Consider the following 23,479-nt stretch of genomic DNA (forward strand, 5'->3'; position numbering starts at 1 on the left):
TCCATTTCAGAATTCTTCCTTCTAGGTTTTATACTCCTAGAAGACAGTCTAATATGTGCCAGTGTGGATCCTGTGAATGTTAGCCCACATGATACTTGATATGAAGGGGTTAAGCACTAACTTTTAAACCACAGCAAGCCGTCATTCCCCAGGGAATTTGCCACACAACTTGGAGGTGCCTTGGAGCCACTCTTTTAACAGAGCTTAAAATTGCAGCACAATCCCGAATCTGCAAAGACTATTCACTAAGTCATGCTTGCTAAGAGTTATTATTCCTATTTAATCATCAGAAACTGGCTAATGCCACCTGGACCATTTGTCCTTTATCTCTCTGAAGGCCGGTCCCTGGTTGGGACCTTGGATATCTTAGTCTTGGAGAGACACAATAATCTTCCTGTATACCCAGACGTGGACACTGGGTTCACTTTTAGGGCAAGCTACTCCTGGGAAAAAAAGTCTCAACTTTACAAATATTGAAAGAGAAGTAGAATATCATAATGTTTATTTCTTGGGAAATGATCGTTAAAGTTCTGGAGGACTTTAGATGAGAAGACGTAGTCAGTTTAGTAACAGACACCGTGAACATTGGATGCACATTTTAGCAAAGCTAAATCTCTGCAGATATTGATTGCTTCTTAATTTCTAGTTATGAATTTAGACTAAATTATTCCTGAAAATCCTTTCTTCTTCTAATAGAGATGTGTGGGTAGAGAACTCAAAGACATCCAAAAAGACCGTGGGCCTGACCTTCGCCTGGAGCCGAGGAAAGATGTAGAAGCAGGTTGGCTGCAGACCTGAGCGTGGCTAACTCACACCTGGTGCGACTCAAGATTAAATAGCCAGAGGTTCGATTCAAGTGCTAATAGGGACTGATATGGAATTTTCACTTAGATATTTTAGTTAGGGAAGCTTTGAAATCCAAGACATAACGTACTACTAGGGGCTGTCAGATGTACTTTGGAGTAGTTGTACAGAGCAGCTAAGGTATGAGCATTGAGCCCCATATCTCAGCGTATGTTCTGAAAGGGAGTAAAGAAAAGGTGAAGCGATAGAAGTCACTGTCGTGCTCACGGCACAAATAGTGTGTAGCAAAGGGTCACATTCATCTATTTCATTTTATAGAGAAAGGTTTAGAAGATCTGAAAGATTTCTATATCATTCTCATTCAACATATACTAAACAGATGCCTGGTTTTGGAAAGAAATACACTAGAACTTCAGTATAGCAAAGAGAGAGAGAGTAGAGGGGGATACGTATGTTATAAGTGGTGGTGAGATAAATTCACTGAGTGACTTAGGTGATTACAATGATGAGTAGAGAGACATTACCCTGGGAATAAAGTATTTTCTATAGGAAGTAGTAATATCTTTTGGATTCGAAATGTAAGTTCACATAAAATGGGACCCCTAGATTTACTACACAAAGTGGCAAAAGTTGACAAGTTTGAATATATATTTATCATATTTTTGAATTAAAGCTCCTAGGAGAAACATCTACATTCATTTGATAAAAGTGGTAGCAAATAAATTTCTAAATCACATGATGCTTTGGAGATTGAAAGCTGAGGGGTGGTCAGTTTTGCTATGGACAGTAGGCTTAGGACAGAATGCTTCCAGAGGCTGACCTCTGCCCTCCAAATCAACAGTGAGTCCCTGCTTCAAGTGCTCCTGGATCAACTGAAGTGTGTGCTCAAAAATCTCCCCCGCTCTCGCCGTCTCCACGGTAAATGGGTCATCCGGATAACGAAACTGAGCCAGCGGGTCACTACAGGTGCGAGGTTTTCTGCAAATGACAAAAGATATTGGTTTGCAAGGCAAAACTGCAGAACCCATGAATCTCACATATGCTGTGCATTTAAGAATACATTTTCCAAACGTTTGAGAAGAATGAAAGCTCCACCACTGGAATATAAGCTCCACAGGGGAGCTGTGGGTTCCTTTCCTAGTTTGTTAATAAGTGAATCCCAAATGTAAGTAACAGTGCTGAACTCAAAAGATATGTTTCTTAATGAATTAGTGATTGAAATAATAGTTTTCTGTATCTACGGTGGGAGCTGTAAACTTGCAGGGTCCAGGCATGGGTCCTAGGGGACTCAGTCAACTCTCTGAAATAGCGTGCAACACTCTCAGTTTGTGGGGCTCAGGACTTTCTGTCTTTTCTTTCCCTAAATGTAACTGCCTGGAAATTCCCCCTCACCTTGCAGATCCTGCTCAGGCATCACTTTCCCTATAAAGTCTCCCTGACAGCTTTGGCAAGCTACCATCTTTTCTCTTACTTCTGTATCCTTATGTGCATCTACTACGTACGCAACAAGATATACTTGAATTGCTAACATGTTGTCTCGTCTACTAAAGAAAGACTGTGTTAGGGAGGAGATGTGAGATGATGCCTTACTCATCTTTGTATCCCACGTACCAAGCCCACTGACCAGCACACAGCACTGGTTTATACACATCTGGAGAGCTGAACTGAAAACGTTAGAAAGAATATTACAGTCACTGAGAATGTGCAACTGTTTCAGAGATTGTGGTCAACTGAGGCATGTCTAGTCCTCCATGTCTGGAGCCATAACAACTTGAGATCATAGAATAACAGGAATGATGTTAGCAGCTCACTTTAATTAAGCCCTTTCTATGTGCCAGACACGGTTGAAACACTTGATCTGTATTAACTTATTCAATTCTCCCAGCAAGTATGTCATGAAGTAGATCCGATTCTTATCCCAATTTTATAGGCAAGAAGCCTGAGGTACAAAGATATTCAATCACTTGACCAAGGTCCCCCACATAGTGATGAAGTGAGGAATCACAGTAAGATTACAAATGGGCAGTGTAGTGCTAGAACACAAGTCCACGACCACCATGCCTCACTGTTTGGGGATAAGCAGGGAGCAGAGCAATACTTGATTATGGCATTTTGAGGCGTTCCTTTCTGACCAACACCTATAAAGACTGGGTATATACTTTATTCGACTATGAAGACAACAATCATGTCTTCTTTAATATGTTCAGTTCTTGCAGAGCATTCTAGATGCCTCCATCAGGACAACTGGGGAGTTTATGGAACTGGAAGGCTTCACTAGTCTAAAGACGTTCTGATTCAAATTACAACAAACCCAAACACTGCATATCCTAAGCAAAATTTTCACCTGTGGGCTTACAGTTTATGACCAGGTGTGTTCAACCTGACAATCACTCTCAGTTCATGGATTGACAGGAGAACTGGGTCTGATACCATCTGGTGGATGCTGGCGTAACAGAACCCAGCGTGACATCTATTGTGGGACCATAAAGAGTATATCTGTGATATAAATTAATGCCATTTAGATTCTATGTGGAACAAGTTTCATTCTCTTTGAGGCTGAACTGGCAATGATGGCTAGCCCATAAGGTGGTAGGTGCACACGAACTGAAGAAAACACGCTTTGGCAATCTTATGCATTAACCTTGTTGTGATTTACGGACATTATAAACACTAAGCAGAACTGAAGTGAAAACAATTTTGTAATCAGAATAAAATAAATTCTGACTTTGAAAACAAATGTCTTCTCATGGAGTTAATTGCACTGTCAACCCCTCTGCACAGCATCAAAAACGGAAGATTCAACAAAGTCATCTCCAGCTTGTCTACCCTGTGTTGCTTTGAAAATCAATTCCATGCTTAAAAATATCAAACAGACCTTGAAGTTAGGAATGATGTGATATAAATAGCATTACAAAAAGTTCTAAGACAGTAAAAATGTTATAGAGTATCCACATGATGCTGTCCATTGCAGAGAAGTAGGTCATTATTCTGAAGCAAAGCTTCCACCAACAATAACAGCATTATTTAGGTAAATAAAGCATTCCAAAACCTAGTAAAGCTGGTGAAATATTTCCTTTTCACAACACTGATTCAAGTGGAATTCAAGTGTGTTAACAATTTGTCATCTTGGGGAAGGTAGAAATGCCTATGTCTTCAGCCACCTTGCTTTAATGTTAAACATTAAAACAAAGTAAATATTATCATATCCCTATGGAGATTTCTTAAAGCAAGAATTGAACTCTCAGTAAGATTTCAGTGAAAAATAATTCATGCTGTTTCTATAGCTCTTCAATGTGTCTGAATTCTGTCAAGTTGAATATTATAGACAAAGGAAGCCTTTCACTTAGAGTTGATAATCATCAACATAGCGAATCTTCTCCAGATGATGGTTTAAGAAGTTTAACCTTAAAGGAAATAAAATGCTAAATAAAGATGATCATGGATAAATATTTAAAATTAATATAAGAAAAATAATCAAGCATATCCGTGTTATTTAGTTTATTTTTGAGAATATCAAAAGTATAATAAAAATTTATATAACATAGAAAAACAATAACATTTTAGCACTGTTAAATATTGAAAGCAAGAGTAAGTATAGTTTCAGAAATTGAGTTTGAAAATAATGTCATTAAAGAGAAATAAAAGAGATGAAAAACAAATAAAAATAGGAAGAGTGTGTTTTACATATTATCAATTATATATTATATTAATACATATTATATATTGTACTATGTAATATAGTATTAAAATATTACATATACATATATCTACATATGTGTGAGTGTATGTATATTTATGTTTATATATTTTGTAATAGGTCCGAGTAGCATTCCAGATCTGAGCATTATGAGAAAATTCCTTTATATTATGACCATATATACATACTAGATTGGTTTATTGTCCTAAAAAGATCACTAGCATAAACAATTTCAAGAAAAAAATACCAGTAGTATGGATATTGTAAGAAAAACAGTAAGGTCAATGACTGCTGAAAGATGTTCTTAGTCAACCAGATTGTGTGCAGTAATTATGAGCTGGAGGCTACATCGCCAGTTTAACTCGGTCTTTATCCTGCCCACAGTATGGAAGCTCCAGAATGTCAGTGCTACCTTTTCTAGTCTAAGAAACATTTTGAATTGACCATACATTAGCTAAAGATAATTGAAAGAAAAAAAGACAAATTGATTGATTTGATTATATGAAACTAATAATTTCTGTTCAGGGAAGAACATGAATAAAAAACGTAAAAAGGTCATAGACAAATGACATAATGGGTAACAATATTTGCAATTTCTAAATTCTGACGCAGAATGAATATTCTATTTCATACAAGGAAATCTTGTAATGCCTTAAGAAATAATATGTACAGACGAGTTATGAGAGGACACCCTGAAAGTTAAGAAGTATATAACAGATGTTCAAAATCACTTATAACCTCAGAAATAAATTTTAAAGTATCAATAAACTACCATTTTATGCTTATTCTGGCAAAAATTTAAAAAGCTGATTAGTGCAGAGTTTTGGCAGGGTAAGTGGACATAGGCAGGCTGGTGAGAATGTAGAACTGATGCTTCTATTTCCAGCATTTTGTTTAGTGATGTTTGGGGGTTCTGTTTTTACTTAGTAAAACTGCATATGTGCACACTCTCTCACACAGCAATCTCATTCTCACACATATATCTAGAGAAATTCTCATACAAATCCATAAGGGGTATAAATGTGAATGTTCACTGCAACTTTGTGTGGAAGGAATTGGAGAAAATTGTTAGTGCAGCAACAGAAGTGTGGGCGAGAAAAACATGGTGGATACACAGTATGGACTATCACGCCGACTAGAATTGGATGAATGCTCATATGAATGGATGCTAAAGAGAGTGTTTAATGTAACAATTAGAAAACTAAAAAAGATAACCACAAAATGATATAGTTAAAGTATAGTTAAATGCATTGTAGTTGTTACATATACAGTAAGTATGATGGGAGTGGGGTATAAACATACAAGGAAATGAATTAATTAACCAATTAAGCAATCAACATAATCACAATGATTATGAGAACACTGAACATTCTCAACATAGCTACATGAATCTGGTTGTGATATGTTAAAAAAAAGTCAGTAAGAATGAGCTACTTAATTCATTATTTTTACTTGGAAATAAAGCAACTGAGATCAATCAAATCAATCTGTGCTGGCATGTAGGCTGACTTGATTATTTAATCAAGATGTTAGCCTTTTCTCTATCACTTCCTTTGTACTCTCGCACTTGTGAACTTTGAGTATAGAAAGTGCCATGAATCGTGTGCTCTTATTCATGACAATTATTGCCATTGGACCACTGCACCTGGGTCATAATGTACTATCAGAGGTCTACTTGGATTTGGAAGTGAGAAAAGTTGTGTGCTAGGATCGAGTTATCACACTGCACACAGTGGTACTGAGATGCCAGACAGAAGGTAGGAATTGATATTTAAATTTCAGGAAAGCATCATTTAACATATTAATCTGAATTTTATTTGATTGATAATTTTGCTTTTATTCTATTTATAAAATATTTTTGCAGTTATATTTGTATAAAATTTACAAGCATAAAGTATTTGATAACAACTCTTCATCTTTTGACTCATTCAAAAAATAGAATTAATGAGACTTGCTCAGCATATGGTTCAGGACTGATGTGGTTACAAATGTGATTATCACATAAAAAAGGCACACAAAGTTCTTTGAAAACTACATGTCACAATGCAAATATGAGGTGCCTTTCAATGATTCTTGTGTTCTAAACCAACAGGTAATCTACATCCTCACATAATTATCAATTGATACTGTGTAGTCCTGTCATTTCCTTCAACTTGACTTGCTGTTTCTCTGTATTAGTAGGAAACCAGCAAGTGTGTAGATGAGGAAAGGAGGAGAAAGCAACAAGAAAGGTAACATAATATGTAAATATTCTTTGAAATAATTAAATTCTAAAGTGCACAAAAAGAAAACACATAAAAGTTGTTTGTTCACAGATTCTTAAAGGAACATTAAATATGTAATATGTTCACACAGAAAATACTCTTGGTAACATTAACTCTCACTTTTATGTCATTTTAATTATGAATTTTTTTAAGTTTCATAGTTTAGAGTAAAATAAAATAACCTTTTTATTATTCATTTAGTTTCAGTATTGTTTGGTTTGGTACAAATTGCAAAGCGATTTCCATAAATTTCTTCAGAACAGCACTGCATTATGCAAAGTAAATTCAGTTTATTGGGGCAAATTAGAATCAAACAATACTTTTATTATCTTATTTGTCTCAAAAAACACCTCGATTAATGGCATAAGGGACAGAATGATCAGAAAATTCTGACATATTCTCCATCTTTTTATGCAAAATTTTGCAGAGGTGGAGAGAAAACTGGAACATTTTCCTTTGTTGAGTTTTGGGGTTAACAAAAAGAAAAAAAGGCCTCAGTAGGGTTACAAAATAAACACGTTTCAAGTTGTCTGATGAGCATCTACTTTTAATTCTGCCCTCTGTCTCCTCCACTGAGGATAAAGTCGAAAGATAAACTGGAGTCCTTTCAGAAAAGGGGGCTTAGGGCAAACAGCCCACCCACTGTGCTGCGCCCACCATGTCAAAGGCCTGGCTCTGCACGACTGGACACAGAGACCAGAGGAGGGCACTGAAATGAAGCCGCTGTGCTCCTGCTGTAGCTCTCACCACAAACTACCTAGGCCTCAGTGAAACCCCAGGGTCTTTCACAGTTGCCAGCAGAGTTTTGGAGTATTCTTTATCTTCCCTTCCCCCCTAGAGAAAAGTAGCCAGATAACGGAACTATCGTAACTAAATAGGCCTTATCACATTAAATCTTCCCCTCAGAAGAGTGGCACCGACTACCCCTGACACTTGTGAGGGCTGTCCTCAGAGACCAGATACTCCCACAGCATGCAAATTGACATCAATGACTGTCTTTGCCACATAATTGTCTTTGAACAGCAACAACTCTGCCTTACACATCATTTGCATCATTAAATATGTAAATAGGTTCACTGTCTTGCAGGCTCCACTGTTTTCCCAGAGACTGAAAAAGGAAAGACACCAACTAAATTTTTTAGGTTGATGTTTGAGATATGACTTTTATTTTGATTATTTGTCTTTTTTTTTATAATTTCCAAACTATCCAAACACTACTACACCAAAAATCTGAAAATGCTACTTACTGATCTTGAAATTATTGCTAAAATGTTTGAAAACATGTGGCTTACCTCAGAATAGACATATGTGTTTGCTATAGATTTTATGTATAAATGGATGAGAAATGTGTTCAACATGGATAAAGGCATTATAAATATATGTGTATATATACTAGGTGTATGCAGTTCTTTACAGAAATATTTCACCATTCATTGTATTATTAAAGTTTAGCCAGGTAAACAAAATTGCCATGTATCTATCAATTATTACATAAACTAATTTATACAATATTCAGAGTAAATTAACAAATATAGTAAAATAGCAATTTAAAATAATTCAATTAGAGTGATGGAAGTCAAGATGGCGGCGTAAGCAGTCTCTGAACTCACCTCCTCCCATGGACACAGCCAATTTACAACTACTCGTGGAAAAATGACCCCTGAGAAAGAACTGAAAACTGGATGAGAGGAACTTCTGCAACGACGGACAACCCTAATTGAGGTGGAAGAGGCAGAAACTCCCTTCTGGAGAGAAACAATGCCGCCTTCACAAGCCGCCAGCTTCACGGCCGCCGGGAGCAGCGCACAGGTACGCAGCCTCCCTGGAGGAGGGGGGCCCTGAGCCGGGGAGCGCCCCCGCTGAGGGCATTTTGTGCACCCAGCACAATCGAGGCGAGTGGCATAATATCTGACTTTGCCTGCTACTAAAACATTGAGGAGAGCCCCAGAAAACCCGGTTCACAAAGACATTAAAACCAGCTCTTAAAGGGCCTGCGCGCAAACTCACTCGTTTCAGAAAGCAACCTAAAATCACCAGAAAGAAAGGTGCACAGTGCTTTGGTGAAAAGAGACTCACCTAATAGGCCCTGTGTGCATCTCGGTGAGAGGTGAGACCTCTCCAGGGACTAGGACATTGGCGGTGGCCATTGTTGAGGCCTGGTGTGGGCGTGCTGACACAGACGCCATTGGAGTTCTCCCTGAGGCCTGCTAGCCCAGGGTCTGCCCCACGCGCTAGAGCACCTATTTAATCCAGCTCAGCCAGGCCAGGCAGCCCACCCTTGAGACTGGCCCCACCCAACAACAAGCCCTCAGGGAACTTGTGGGCCTCCATAGATTGGTGACTGGATTCTCTGCAGCCTGGCAACTGAGCCGACATCAGTGGGGTAGGGCATGCACAAGGATCAGGTGGAGAGTGTGGGGCAGTGGTGGAGTGTGTGGGGCTCCTGCCGTGGAGAGACTGGATCTGCTTCGGGAGGTTGGGGTGCGCACACGGGGCAGGACTGTGTTGACTGTGTGTGTGGACCTGTGGGTGGCAGGGCTTGTCAGCTGCAGAAGACTTGTGCTTCTCAAAGACCCACATAGGAGGTTTGCCCCACCATCCAAAGCCTGAAACAATTGGGTGCTCCTGTGCCTGAGGCCAGCCCCACCCAGCTGCAATCCTCAGAGAGCTGACAAGAGACATAAAGGCTGGAGGCTTATAGCAATTGTAAGGCCCTGAGCCTAACAACCTGCCACGCTGGGGGCCTACTCACTTAAAAGAAATACTGCAACACAAATGTGGTATTAGAACTTGCAGCCAACTGTGCTGGGGCTCCCCACACCTGATAAAGAGACTGAAGGGCCCACAACAACTACAAGCAGCTGAGCATTACAACAGCTGGCCAGGAGCATAACTCAGCCTCCCTGGGCACCTACAGGGAGAGCAAACAGGCCACAACAGAAGGACACACGTAGACCACATAGGGGTCACCCCTGGAACATTGAGAACTGAGGGAAGCACATGGCAGACCTCCTAAGCCATCACTTACATGAGGTCACCTATCCAAGAGCAGGAGAGGTAGCTGACCTACCTAATACGTAGTCAGAAACACAGGGTAAGGGGCAAAATGAGGAGGCAAAGGAATAGATTCCAAGTAAGGGAACAGGACAAAACCCCAGAAAAGGAACTAAGTGCAACAGAAATGAGCAACCTACCCGACAGAGAGTTCAAACAAAGAGTGTTAAGGATGCTCACTGATCTGGGGAGAAGAATAGATGAACTCAGTGAGAATGTCAACAAAGAAATGGAAGATATAAAAAAGAACCAATCAGAAATGAAGAATACAATACTGGAAATGAAAAATTCACTAGAGGGACTCAAAAGCAGAGTAGAGGATACAGAAGAACGGATCTGCGAGCTGGACGAAAGACTAGAAGAAATTACCCAAGCTGAACAGGTAAAAGAGAAAAGAATTAAAAAGAGTGAGGACAGTCTAAGGGACCTCTGGGACAACATGAAACGCACTAACATCCGTGTTATAGGTGTCCCGGAAGGAGAAGAGCGAGACAAAGGGGCAGAGAATCTATTTCAAGAAATAATAGATGAAAACTTCCCTAACCTAAGGAAGGAAACAGACATCCAGGTACAGGAAGCACAGAGAGCCCCAAACAAGATAAACTCAAAGAGGCCCACACCAAGACACATCATAATCAAAATGTCCAGAATTAAAGATAAAAAGAGAATCCTAAAAGCCGCAAGAGAAAGTCAAGTTACATACAAAGGAAACGCCATAAGGCTATCAGCTGACTTCTCAGCAGAAACCTTACAGGCCAGAAGAGAATGGCATGATATATTTAAAGTGCTAAAAGGAAAAAACTTAAGCCAAGAATACTCTACCCAGCAAGGTTATCATTCAGAATGGAAGGAGAGATCAAAAATTTCCCAGACAAGCAAAAATTAAAGGAGTTTGTCACCAAGAAACCAGTGCTACAAGAAATGTTAAAGGGACTGATTTAAGGGGGAAAGAGAAGACCACAAATAGGAAAAATTACCTATTTCCATGATAAGAGAGTAATGGATACAAATGCACAAAAAAGAGGTTAGATATGATATCAAAAACATAAAAAGAGGGAGGAGGGGAGTTAAAGAGTAGAGCTTTCAGACAGAGGTCAAACTAAAGAGACAATCAATTCTGTATAGAAGAAGAAAGGAACAGAGAAGGACTACTAAAACACTGAGAAAAAACAAGTTAAAAAATGGCAGTAAGTACATACTTATCAATAGCACTTTAAAAGTCAATGGACTAAATGCTCCAATTAAAAGGCATAGGTGGCTGATTGGATAAAAAAACAAGACCCATATATATACTGCATACAAGAGACACACTTCAGACCTAAAGACACTCACAAACTGAAAGTGAAGGGATGGAAAAAGATACTCCATGCAAATGCCAATGAAAAGAAAGCTGGGGTAGCAGTACTCATATCAGAAAAAATAGACTTTAAAACAAAAAGTGTAAAAAGAGACAAAGAATGTCATTACATAATGATCAAGGGAACAATCAACAAGAGGATATAACACTTGTAAATATCTACGCACCCAATGTAGGTGCACCTAAATATATAAAGCAATTACTAACAGACATAAAAAGAGAAATAGACAGTAACACAATAATAGTAGGGGACTTGAACACTCCACTTACACCAACGGATAGATCATCCAAACAGAAGATCAATAAGGAAACATTGGCTTTAAATGATACACTAGAACAGATGGACCTAGTAGATATATACAGAGCATTCCATCCAAAAACCGAAGAATACACGTTCTTTTCAAATGCACATGGAACATTCTCCAGGATTGATCACATATTAGGCCACAAAACAAGTCTCCATAAATTTAAGAAGATTGAAATCATACCAAGCATCATTTCTGACCACAACGGTATGAAACTAGAAATTAACTATAGGAAGAAAATCAGAAAAGCCACAAATACATGGAGATTAAACAAAATGCTACTGAACAACGACTGGGTCAACGAAGAAATCAAAGAAGAAATCAAAAAATACCTGGAGACAAATGAAAATGAAAATACGACATGCCAGAACTTATGGGATACAGCAAAAGTGGTTCTAAGAGGGAAGTTTATGGCAATACAGGCCTATCTCAACAAACAAGAAAAATCTCAAGTAAACAATATAACAATGCATCTAAAGGAAATGGAAAAAGAAGAACAAACCAAGCCCAAAATCAGTAGAAGAAGGGAAATAATAAAAATCAGAGCAGAAATAAATGAAATAGAGACCAAAAAAAATAGAAGAAATTAATAAAACCAAGAGCTGGTTCTTTGAAAAGATCAACAAAATTGACAAACCTTTAGCTAGACTCACCAAGAAAAAAAGAGAGAAGGCACAAATACGTAAAATCAGAAATGAACGAGGAGAAATTACAACAGACACCTCAGAAATACAAAAGATTATAAGAGAATACTATGAAAAACTACATGCCAACAAATTCGACAATCTGGAAGAAATGGATAAATTCTTAGAAACATACAACCTTCCAAAACTAGATCAAGAAGAAGTAGAGAATTTGAATAGACCAATCACCAGTAAGGAGATCGAAACAGTAATCAAAAACCTCCCCCAAAATAAAAGTCCAGGACCAGACGGCTTCCCTGGTGAATTCTACCAAACATTCAAAGAAGACTTAATACCTATACTTCTCAAACTCTTTCAAAAAATTGAGGAGGGGGGGAAGCTCCCTAACTCATTCTATGAAGCCGACATTACCCTGATACCAAAGCCAGACAAGGACACCACAAAAAAAAGAAAACTACAGGCCAATATCACTGATGAACATTGATGTAAAAGTCCTCAACAAAATACTAGCAAATCGCATACAACAATACATTAAAAATATTATACACCATGATCAAGTGAGATTTATTCCAGGTATGCAGGGATGGTTTAACATTCGCAAATCAATCAACGTGATACACCACATTAATAAAATGAAGAATAAAAATCACATGATCATCCCAATAGATGCAGAGAAAGCATTTGACAAAATACAGCATCCATTTATGATAAAAACTCTGAATAAAATGGGTATAGAAGGAAAGTACCTCAACATAATAAAGGCCATATATGACAAACCCACAGCTGATATCATCCTCAATGGTGAAAAACTGAAAGCTATCCCTCTAAGAACAGGAACCAGACAAGGATGCCCACTCTCACCACTCCTATTTAACATAATACTAGAAGTCCTAGCCAGAGCAATCAGGTAAGAGAAAGAAATAAAAGGGATCCAAATTGGAAAGGAAAAAGTAAACTGTCACTATTTGCAGATGACATGATTTTATATATAGAAAACCCTAAAGAATCCACCAAAAAACTTTTAGAAGTAATAAACGAATATGGTAAAGTTGCAGGATACAAAATCAACATACAAAAATCAGTTGCATTTCTATACACTAACAACAAAGTAGCAGAAAGAGAAATTAAGAATACAATCCCATTTACAACTGCAACAAAAAGAATAAAATACCTAGGAATAAACTTAACCAAAGAAGTGAAAGATCTGTACACTGAAAACTATAAAACATTGCTGAAAGAAATTGAAGAAGACACAAAGAAATGGAAAGATATTCCATGCTCTTGGATTGGAAGAATTAACATAGTTAAGATGTCCATACTTCCTAAAGCAATCTATAGATTCAATGCAATCCCTATCAAAGTTCCAACAACATTTTTCACAGAAATAGAACAAAGAATCCTAAAATGTATATGGAACAACAAAAGACCCCAAATAGCTAAAGAAATCCTGAGAAAAAAGAACAAAGCTGGAGGTATCACACTCCCTGATTTCAAAATATACTACAAAGCTATAGTAATCAAAACAGCATGGTACTGGCATAAAAACAGACAAAAAGATCAATGGAATAGAATTGAAAGCCCAGAAATAAACCCACACATCTATGGACAGCTAATCTTTGACAAAGGAGCCAAGAACATACAACGGAGAAAAGAAAGTCTCTTCAACAAGTGGTGTTGGGAAAACTGGATAGCCACATGCAAAAAAATGAAAGTAGACCCTTACCTTACACCATACACAAAAATTAACTCCAAATGGATTAAAGACTTGAATGTAAGACCTGAAACTATGAAACTTCTAGAAGAAAACATGGGAAGTAGCTCTTCGGCATCCGTCTTAGCAACATTTTTTCAAGCACCATGTCTGACCAGGCGAGAGAAACAATAGAAAAAATAAACAAATGGGAGTACATCAAACCAAAAAGCACAGCAAAGGAAACCATCAACAAAACGAAATGACAACCTAACAATTGGGAGAAGATATTTGCAAACCATACATCTGATAAGGGGTTAATCTCCAAAATATATAAAGAACTCATGCATCTCAACAACAAAAAAACTAACAACCCAATTAAAAAATGGGCAAAAGACCTGAACACACATTTCTCCAAAGAAGATGTACAGATGGCCAACAGACACATGAAAAGATGTTCAAAATCATTAACTATCAGGGAAATGCAAATCAAAACTACAATGAGATATCACTTCACACCCGTCAGAATGGCTATAATCAACAAGACAGGAACAACATGTGTTGGAGAGGATGTGGAGAGAAGGGAACTCTCATACACTGCTGGTGGGAGTGCAAACTGGTGCAGCCACTATGGAAAACAGTATGCAGATTCCTCAAAAAATTAAGGATAGAACTACCATATGATCCAGCTATTCCACTGCTGGGTATTTATCCAAAGAACTTGAAAACATCAATGCATAAAGATACATGCACTCCTGTGTTCATTGCAGCGTTATTCACAATAGCCAAGACTTAGAAGCAACCTAAGTGCCCATCAAGGGACGAATGGATAAAGAAGATGTGGTATATATACACAATGGAATACTACTCAGCCATAAGAAACGATGAAATCCAGCCATTTGTGACAACATGGATGGGCATTGAGGGTATTATGCAAAGTGAAATAAGTCAGAGGGAGAAGGTCAAATACCATATGATTTCCTTCATTAAGTAGTAGATAACAACAACAATAATCAAACACATAGAGACAGAGATTGGATTGGTGGTTACCAGAGGTGAAGGGGGGAGGGAGGAGGGCGAAAGGGATAATTCAGCACATGTGTGTGGTGATGGGTTGTAATTAGTATTTGGATGGTGAACATGATGTAATCTATGCAGAAATAGAAGTATAATGATGTTCACCTGAAATTTATACAATGTTATAAACCAATGTTACTGCAATAAACAAAAAATTTAAAAAATAATAAAATAAAATAATTCAATTATCAGTTTCATTTCATTGATATATTTGAGTAAATATAAATAATTAAAAAGTTTTGATACTCCATAGTTCAACAACATCAGTTGTTTTGAAACAGATATTTTGTCTAGACAACGCCAAATATCTGGATTAAAATGTCAGATAATCAGTAAATTATTCATTCAGATTTTGAAAAATAACTAGATCTCACATGAATAAATAAGTTAATTGATGTATAGAACTTGGAACACATGGTAAATGTCCAATAAATGTTAACTACTTTTTATTAGTAATATTAGTATGAGTTTAATACACGTTATTTGCTTAACATAAGAGAAAAGGTCTCACTAACTTAAAATCAACTAACGCAACCTTAATTCTCATTCAGTTTAGTTCAACAATTTGTTGGGTTGAGGATATGGTCGAAGTGGAGAATATTATATGTGGGAGGATCATTTAGAACGCTATTGCAAAAGCCTAGATGACCAAAGGATGGACCATGGAAGAGGAGGTCACTAGAGAAGAGAAGCGGAAAAGAAGCAATATTTGGAGGAAAGACTGGTGAGGCGTGGTGGTTGAGGAAAAGGAGGAGAAGGGAGGAGAAGAAACCAGGGGGGGCAAGGATTCCTGCTTATATGAATATGGATGAGATCACAGGGCTGCTAGGAGGAAGTAGGATCTTGAGGGTAAAATGAGGAGTTCCATACAGAATATGCTCAAGATCAGTTTCTAACATCTGGAACGGGGAGGACTGTGGGTCAACCACAATGAAAAGTCCAACAAATAATTAGATATTCAACTCAGAATTCCAGGAAAGACAACATTGTTTAGATTTATTTTTCTATAATTAAAAACAGTATGTGCATGTTATTCTTGCTGCAAAATCGTTATTTAATAAATTTTGTGTCACCATTTCCTTTGTAGCCTTGTCCACCTGTTATTTAAATGTGTCAATGGTAAGTATTCTATCATGTAGACATGCTGTAAACAGCTTCTGGACTGTTGCATATTTGTTTTCAAATATTGTTGCATATTTGTTTCTATCACAGAAACAGAAATTCTATGCCAAGAAGGGCTCTTGAAAGTGTCCAATTCCACCCTTTTAAGAAATGAGAAAATTAATTGCAGTTATGAGTCTGTAAGGTATCCAAAGTGGCTGAGATCAACACAGCTAATTCTGATGACTTAACCTGGGTTTTTTTCCCACTACCTCAAACTTCTCATCTTCACCTTTAATGTCTTTTGTCCTCAGTTAGACTGAACCATTTTCACGAGCAAGAAATGAGCCTTATACTTCATAGCACTTAACAGCATATTAATATATATATAGGAGGTGTTAAAATAAATTATGCTTCGAAAGAAAATTGATTTAAGTCTAAAGTAAAATGTGTAGCATTCAGATGCCAAATATCATCTAGAAAAAGAAGTGTGTAGACATGAGTAACATTTGCCAGTATAACATACATTGAGAGCATCCTAAATGAAAAGATGGGTTCTCAGGAAATACAATGTCAGCCATATGGGTTATTTAAATCTATTAAAAATCTATTAAATCTATGAAAAAATTAACTTCCTTAAAAAATTACAACTTGTGGAAACTTTCTTTTGCTATTATAAATGCCTTGCTTTAAACTTTAGTCAGTAAAATGCACATTTTATATATAATGCTCAGATTTTGCTTAAATTGTTATTGTGTATTTTTTATTATTTTGGATTATTTCCTATCGTTATATTCCCCAATGTAGAATAGAAACTCAAAAGGCATGATCCTCTTTGTATCATTTATTACACAATGAGTGCAGTTACAACACTCCATAATTGCTAAGTGGGGGCAGCAAGATTGGAAAATCATCCTGTAATGCATGGACTTTTTCCTTTAATTAGGATGATCTGGTGAATGAAAAGGTTTAAGTCATAAAGTGTTCTATAAGTGATATTTTATACTGACATATTTTCCCCTATTCTGCTAATTCGGGTTGTGTAAACATACACACACACAGACTCCTTGTCTTAAATCTTAAATTTATTTAAAACTTTTAAATTTATATCCTTACATTTTTCTTCCTTTTATAAAAAATATTTCTAATATCATGAAGTTTATTTAGTATGAAATGCAAATATAAATTAATTTTCCTTTATATTGATATATAAATGTCCTCTGAGCAAAAAATAATAATGTTTTTTTCTTGATCGAATAACTTCTTTTTTTGTATTATTTTATCCCCATAAGCTGATTTTCTGTTTTCTACACAACGGAGCAGAATATTGATAAATGTTACTTATCGCTTTTTAAAAATCTGGTAAATAGAGTAACTAATACATTTTAATTTGAATGTTTTACTTTTAGTGTGTATATGTAAGATGATTAGTTAAACTTCAGCCAACCATAATTCTTATTGGAGGTTCTAAAATGTTGGGCACTGTGATTACAGTGTTTGTGTGCTTGTGGCAGAGCAAAACAGAGAGAGGAGAGGAGGCAAAGAAAGAATGTTTATTTGTTTAGTGGTAGTTTTCTAGCATCTCTAGAACATAAATGATGTTAATTTAAATTTTATAATAACTTTTTTCCAGAAATGCCTCAAGGATATTTTCCACAGTTCTCATAAATAATTGAAGAACTGAATAAGATCTCCATAAATTTATAAAAAGAAACACAACTATCATGGATTTTAAATCAGGAAAAACATGAACTCAGAGAATAGCAGAGTAAGACTAAGATTTTTGTAACATTAAAAAATTCTATGTGATAATTTCTGACCCTACTAAAATAAATATTTGCTGGTCACTAGCTACATTGTTATAATTTCAAGAATAATATTCTTAAGAGAATACATTTTTTACATCCAGTATAGTAAATACATGAAGATTGATGTGCCGCTAATGAAAATATACACTTTATAAAAAATATCCAAAAAATGGGCTATTCATAAGTTTGATATCTTAGAACAGTTTGCAGGTGGAAGAATATGAAACCATTGTACTATATGATAGGAAAATAGAGACATCTTTAAGGACGTGATTTGATTAAATAAACCTATTTTTAACCTGGCTCGTATTTATAATGAGAAGAGTTACCCAATATCTTTAATAGACCTGTGAGAGCTGGGAAAACTAAAAGGAAAAAATAAGTCTGTAAAACTCCATTTATGAAATCTGCCCATTTCTAAGGAAACCAAAAATCGAGCAAAGCCCCAAACACACACCATATGCCTGTATCGGAACCCATTTATTTCAGCTGTTGATTGTCAAAAAGGCAAAAACTCCTAAAGTTATCTGCAGAAAAGCAACTCTGATGTCAGCTCACACGTGCAGATGTGCTGTGCTTTTCTTGAATGCTCCCCCATGTGGAGAATATGTCAGTCATCACAGCCTGTCTCCATCTCTACAACCACAGTGAGGTTTCAGTTCAGTCTACTTGAATCTGCCTATGAATGGACTCTTACTTCCAATAGGAACTGATTAATTTAAAAAAAGGATTTATTTTTTATAAAACTATGACAATCGATTTTTAAAAGTCACCATTTATAATCAACTAGCAGAAGGCTACAGCTATATAATCAGATTGAGGATAAAAATGTAAAACAATGCCAATTATGTTGGCCAATTATAAATGCTTGCAAATATTGAAATATTTGTTCTCAGAATGGCAAATCTTACCTAGAAGCTTGATTGACTGATTGACTTTTAATTTTAAAGTAGGATTAAATACGCTAGGGCAGAGTAACTAATCCATATTGAATTCTATTTATCTTTAAATCTCTGGCTCCACATTTATTTCGCTAGATTACATCTTACATTCTATAATTTTCAATGCCGAAGAAAACATGATATACTGTTGCAAATCCAAGCTATTTATGTTCCCTTTGAGCATTGTTATTTTTGGCGTTTAATACTCATTAACATAGTTTACACTTAAGAGCTTAGATTTAAAAAATTAAAATAGCTTTGATTTAATATTAACATGTTTGACCAGAAAGAACATATATGGGAACCCGGGTAGTGAGGTGAATTGGTTAGGATCAGGAGTAGGAGCTGTTCAAAGACATTTATTTGGCTGTTGCAGGAGGAGCTATGAGTGCTTACCAATGACTGTGAGGAACATGTTGGCCACAACAAGGCCAAATGGACTCCGAGCCACACATTCGTACCTTCCCTGGTCAGCATGCCCTGCGTCATAGATGGTTAGCATGCCTCCACCACCGACGTGGAATTTACCACTCTCAGTAATCTGAACACTGGCCTAGTGAGTGAAAAAGAATGGTCACTGGAAGAAAATGTGATTCCTTAAAAAATAACATCTCTACATTTTGTTTGATACAGTTTCATTTGTTCAACAAATATCTTCTGAGTGCCGACGATGACGATGTGTCAAGCACTAGATGAGATATTCTGTGCATCTAATGGAGAGAGGGAGGAAAGAGAGAGAGAGGGAGAGGTTTCCAGGAAGTGTAGTGTGTCTCTCTCTAATCAAAATACATATGATACTCAAAAGTTCAATTATGTGGGGCCAGCCTGGTGGCATAGCGGTTAAATTCCTATGCTCCACTTTGGTGACTCAGGGTCCACAGGTTTGGATGCTGGGTGCAGACCTACACACTGCTTATCAAGCTGTGCTGTGGCAGGCATCCCACATATAAAGTAGAGGAAGATGGACACAGATGTTAGCCCAGGGCCAGTCTTCCTCAGAAAAAAGAGGAGGATTGGCAACAGGTGTTAGCTCAGGGCTGATCTTCCACACACACACACACACACACACACACACACACACACAACCCAGTTCAATCACATAATTATTTAATGTGATGATTATTCAAAATTATCATTCCAATGGATGAATATATAAAGTTTATTCATATCTTGCTTACTTCTAAAAAAGAATTCTGACAACAGTAAAAAATAAAATTTGAAAAGGATAAAAATGCTCACAAATCCACCACCTAAAAACATCAAAATGTTTTCATATTTCTGATTTCTCTCCTATTTCTTCTTTATATATACTCATAAGTTTTGTATAGCAGCAAAGTTTTTATATATCTGTGTTTCTCAATTAAAATTATACCATAAAAATATAAAAACAACTACATTTTATATAAAATATTATTAAAGTGCATTCATTTGTAATTAGTATGGATTTATGTACTTTTCATTATTATGCTGTTAATTTTAAAAAGTAAAAGAAATTGACCTTACAAGACTGCAGTTGGAGTGGAGTAGGGGTGGAGATGCCTCTATCCTGCTCCCCCCAAAAGACTCACAGGAAACTGAGGATGGTAAATATTATTTCAAAAGAATTCATACTCCAGGGATGGCCAATAGGCCAGAATGTAACCATGAGGGTTTAGAGTGAAAACATTTCATAGGTCTTCAGATTCTCACAGCTGTCTTTGGCCAGTGCTAGAAAACAAGTCCAAGGTGATGGGTAGCTGGTAACTCAGGGTAGGGGATGAGGGGAAGTAGTGGGGACTTACCAGCTGGAAGGGCAGACTGAAAGAGACCAGATATATAGAAGGGGCATGAGGCGACCAGGTCACAGTAGTGGGGCCCAGAGGGTCTTTCCTTCAGGACAACCCCCTCCATTTCCTCTTGCTGGACCACGGCTGCATCTTCTTTTGAAAGTTGTTCCTTTCCCCTCTCTTTTCCTTACTTACTTCCAGAACTCTCAGGTTAAACCTGCAGTTCTACAACTTTTGTTTAGAGTCTCTGAGCAGATAGCTTTCCAATAAATTCCTTATCTGCTTATTTTAGGTAGTTTCTGTTGCTTGTAGCAAAAGTATCCTAACTCATACTCTTTCAAACTCGTGAATTGAAGAGGATTGTTACAAAGATTAAATGTGATGTGGTACGTAAAATGTTCAGCCTACAGTCAGGCTTCTATCAATTGTTTGTGGTTAGAAGCTACCTCTTAGAAATTAGACTCTGTGATATTTTGCTGATATGATTATATGATAAAGCATTTAGTAGAACGTCAAATAAGGCTTTAGACACTGACCAAAATGTACATTTTTTATGCTTCCTATTTTAGCATAAAAATACTTGAATTATATAATATTAAATTAAAAAGGAATTATAAAAAATATTCAGACTATTTGAGAGAACATGTGCCTAAAGTTTCATGTCTGAGACCACTAACTTTACTCTTTACAGAGAACTGCGTGTGGTCCTGAGCTACAGCACAAAAGAAGCGAGCCACGAAAAATATAATGCTACTATATGGTAACAACAAAACAAGCCAAGTGGTTTTGGAAAACAGCTTTGTAACCTTTAACAAATTTTACATTTTGTTAAAATTTTCCATAAAAACTGCCATTCAAGTGTCTGCAGTTTCATTTATTTTTAAGAACATTAGAATCTGAAACCAATCATTTCATTTTGATGATAAACTTAAAATGGAAGAAGCAATTATGTTGAAAGAATACAGCTCAAAGAACCAATGGAAGTGTACTAAGATATATAAATAAGGAGCTATTATTTCTTTAAAGTCACTCAGGTTTTGACCCCACAGAAGTACTTTTTTTTCATGTCACTTTGTTTTAATACCAAGCTTTTCATTCCTTTCTTGTTTCAGCTAATGACTTACTTCTAATCCACTTCTGAGTTATTAATTCAAAAGTGTTTCTTGTTAGCCACTAGAACTCTTAATTTATACATGACAAAAGCAATTTTTCCTTAGAGGAATTTAGTTATGCTTATGAAGCTTTCATCACCAAGCAAACGAGAAAGGATGAACTTGATCAAAGCCCTGAGCCAAAATCAGATACAGTCACCTAAAAAATAAAAAGGAAGAAGAAAAAGAAGCAACAGGAAATAAACCTGTTTCGGTGTAAAAAGTATTACTTGTTAGCAAAAATCACAACAGCAATAAGTCAATATGAGAATCATTACCTGTTTCAGTGGGTCAATACATCTGTCAGTGTTTTTAATGTTACTGTACTTTTAGTTGGGGCCTTACCTTATTCCAAATAATTATGGGCTATGGTTCTCCCTGAGCATGACATGAAATGTTTATATTCTTTCCAACCTCTACACTTGTATCCTCAGGTAGTTGAGTAAACACTGGAAGAACTGTGGAAACAAACCAAAATAATGGCATGTCAATATCATTTTTGTCAATATGTGCCAGCCAAGTCAAACAGTATAAATCTGGATACTATATTGGTTAGCCACATTAGCTTTTACAAAAACAATTACTTGGACATTTGAGAGAATAATAAACATCGAACCCAGGTCATTAGAGTAGAGGTGAGAGCAGGAACACAGGAAGAGGTATGCACACAGCCTTTAACCATATGTGTAATATTTCTTTCTTCAGCTGAGTAGCGGGTATAAGATTTTCATTATCCTTTCCCAGTATCTTTTTGTAAGTCTGAAATAAAGATATATGGTAACGTCAAAAATTTATTGCTGGCTAAGATAAAAAGATTCAATCTTACCTTATTTCTTCAAAAAACGCAAACTACCATGATTCACTTACTATGAACTAGGCAACTGGAATAGACCTTACTATTAAGGAAATTAACTTCACAATGTTTTAAACTTCTAAAAAATAAATCTTTAGGAGAGAATTAAAATGTTTTTACTGGAGATATCTACCCAACAATTTTAAAAGAATTAACATCAATTATATACAATTTCATCTAGAAAATAAAAGAGGAGGGCATGTTTCTGGACTCTTTTGAGGAGGCTTACCCTAATATCAAAGCCAGATACAGACAATATCAAAAACAAAAACAAAAACTACAGACCAGTACCTCTCATGGATATGGACACAAAAATGATGAACAAAGTACTGGCAAATAAATTCATCAATATAAAAGGATTTATACACCATGACCAAGTATGCAAATTTGGTTCAAGATTTGAAAATTGATCAATGAAATCCACTGTAAAAACAGCTAAAGAAAAAAAGTCACATGATAATATCAATTAATGCAAAAAAGTGTTTGACTAAATTCGATGGTCATTTATGATTAAATAAAAAATCTCAGAAAAATAGAAATAGAAGAGAACTTACAGTTACAAATAGAAGAGAACTTAGCTTACAAAATGAACATAGACGAAAAACCTATAATACACATTCTGGTTAATGGTGGAAGAGTGACTGCTCTCCCTCTCAGACAGCCAACAAGGCAAGGACGTCTGCTCTCACCACTCCTACTCAACACAGTGCTGGAAGCTCCAGCCAGGGTAACGTGGTAGCAGAAGGACATGGAAAGCACACAAATTGGGAAAAAATAAATAAAACTGTGCTCTTTGCAGATGACATTATTGTCTATATAGAAAATTCTAAGAAATCTAAATAAATACTTCAAAGTGAGCTCAACAAGATTGCAGGATACAAGATAAACATAAAAAAAATCAATTGTATTTGCATATTCAAGCAATGAACATATGGACACAGAAATTTTAAAAACAATGCCATTTACA

General features: G+C 36.4%; 1 protein-coding gene across 1 annotated transcript in view; it reads right to left on the minus strand.

Annotated features, from left to right (window-relative positions):
- The window catches only part of PXDNL (peroxidasin like), a gene marked incomplete at its 5' end in the record, with an annotated part of 424,640 nt that overhangs the window by 76,468 nt on the left and 324,693 nt on the right, over positions 1 to 23,479 (minus strand). The window contains 5 exon segments of the mRNA XM_058528993.1: positions 1,625 to 1,782; positions 3,530 to 3,573; positions 3,575 to 3,639; positions 19,139 to 19,295; positions 22,005 to 22,117. Coding sequence (XP_058384976.1) covers positions 1,625 to 1,782; positions 3,530 to 3,573; positions 3,575 to 3,639; positions 19,139 to 19,295; positions 22,005 to 22,117 — 537 coding nt within the window.

Source organism: Diceros bicornis, chromosome 33 (genome assembly GCF_020826845.1).
Source record: "Diceros bicornis minor isolate mBicDic1 chromosome 33, mDicBic1.mat.cur, whole genome shotgun sequence".
In the NCBI taxonomy this organism is placed as follows: domain Eukaryota; kingdom Metazoa; phylum Chordata; class Mammalia; order Perissodactyla; family Rhinocerotidae; genus Diceros; species Diceros bicornis.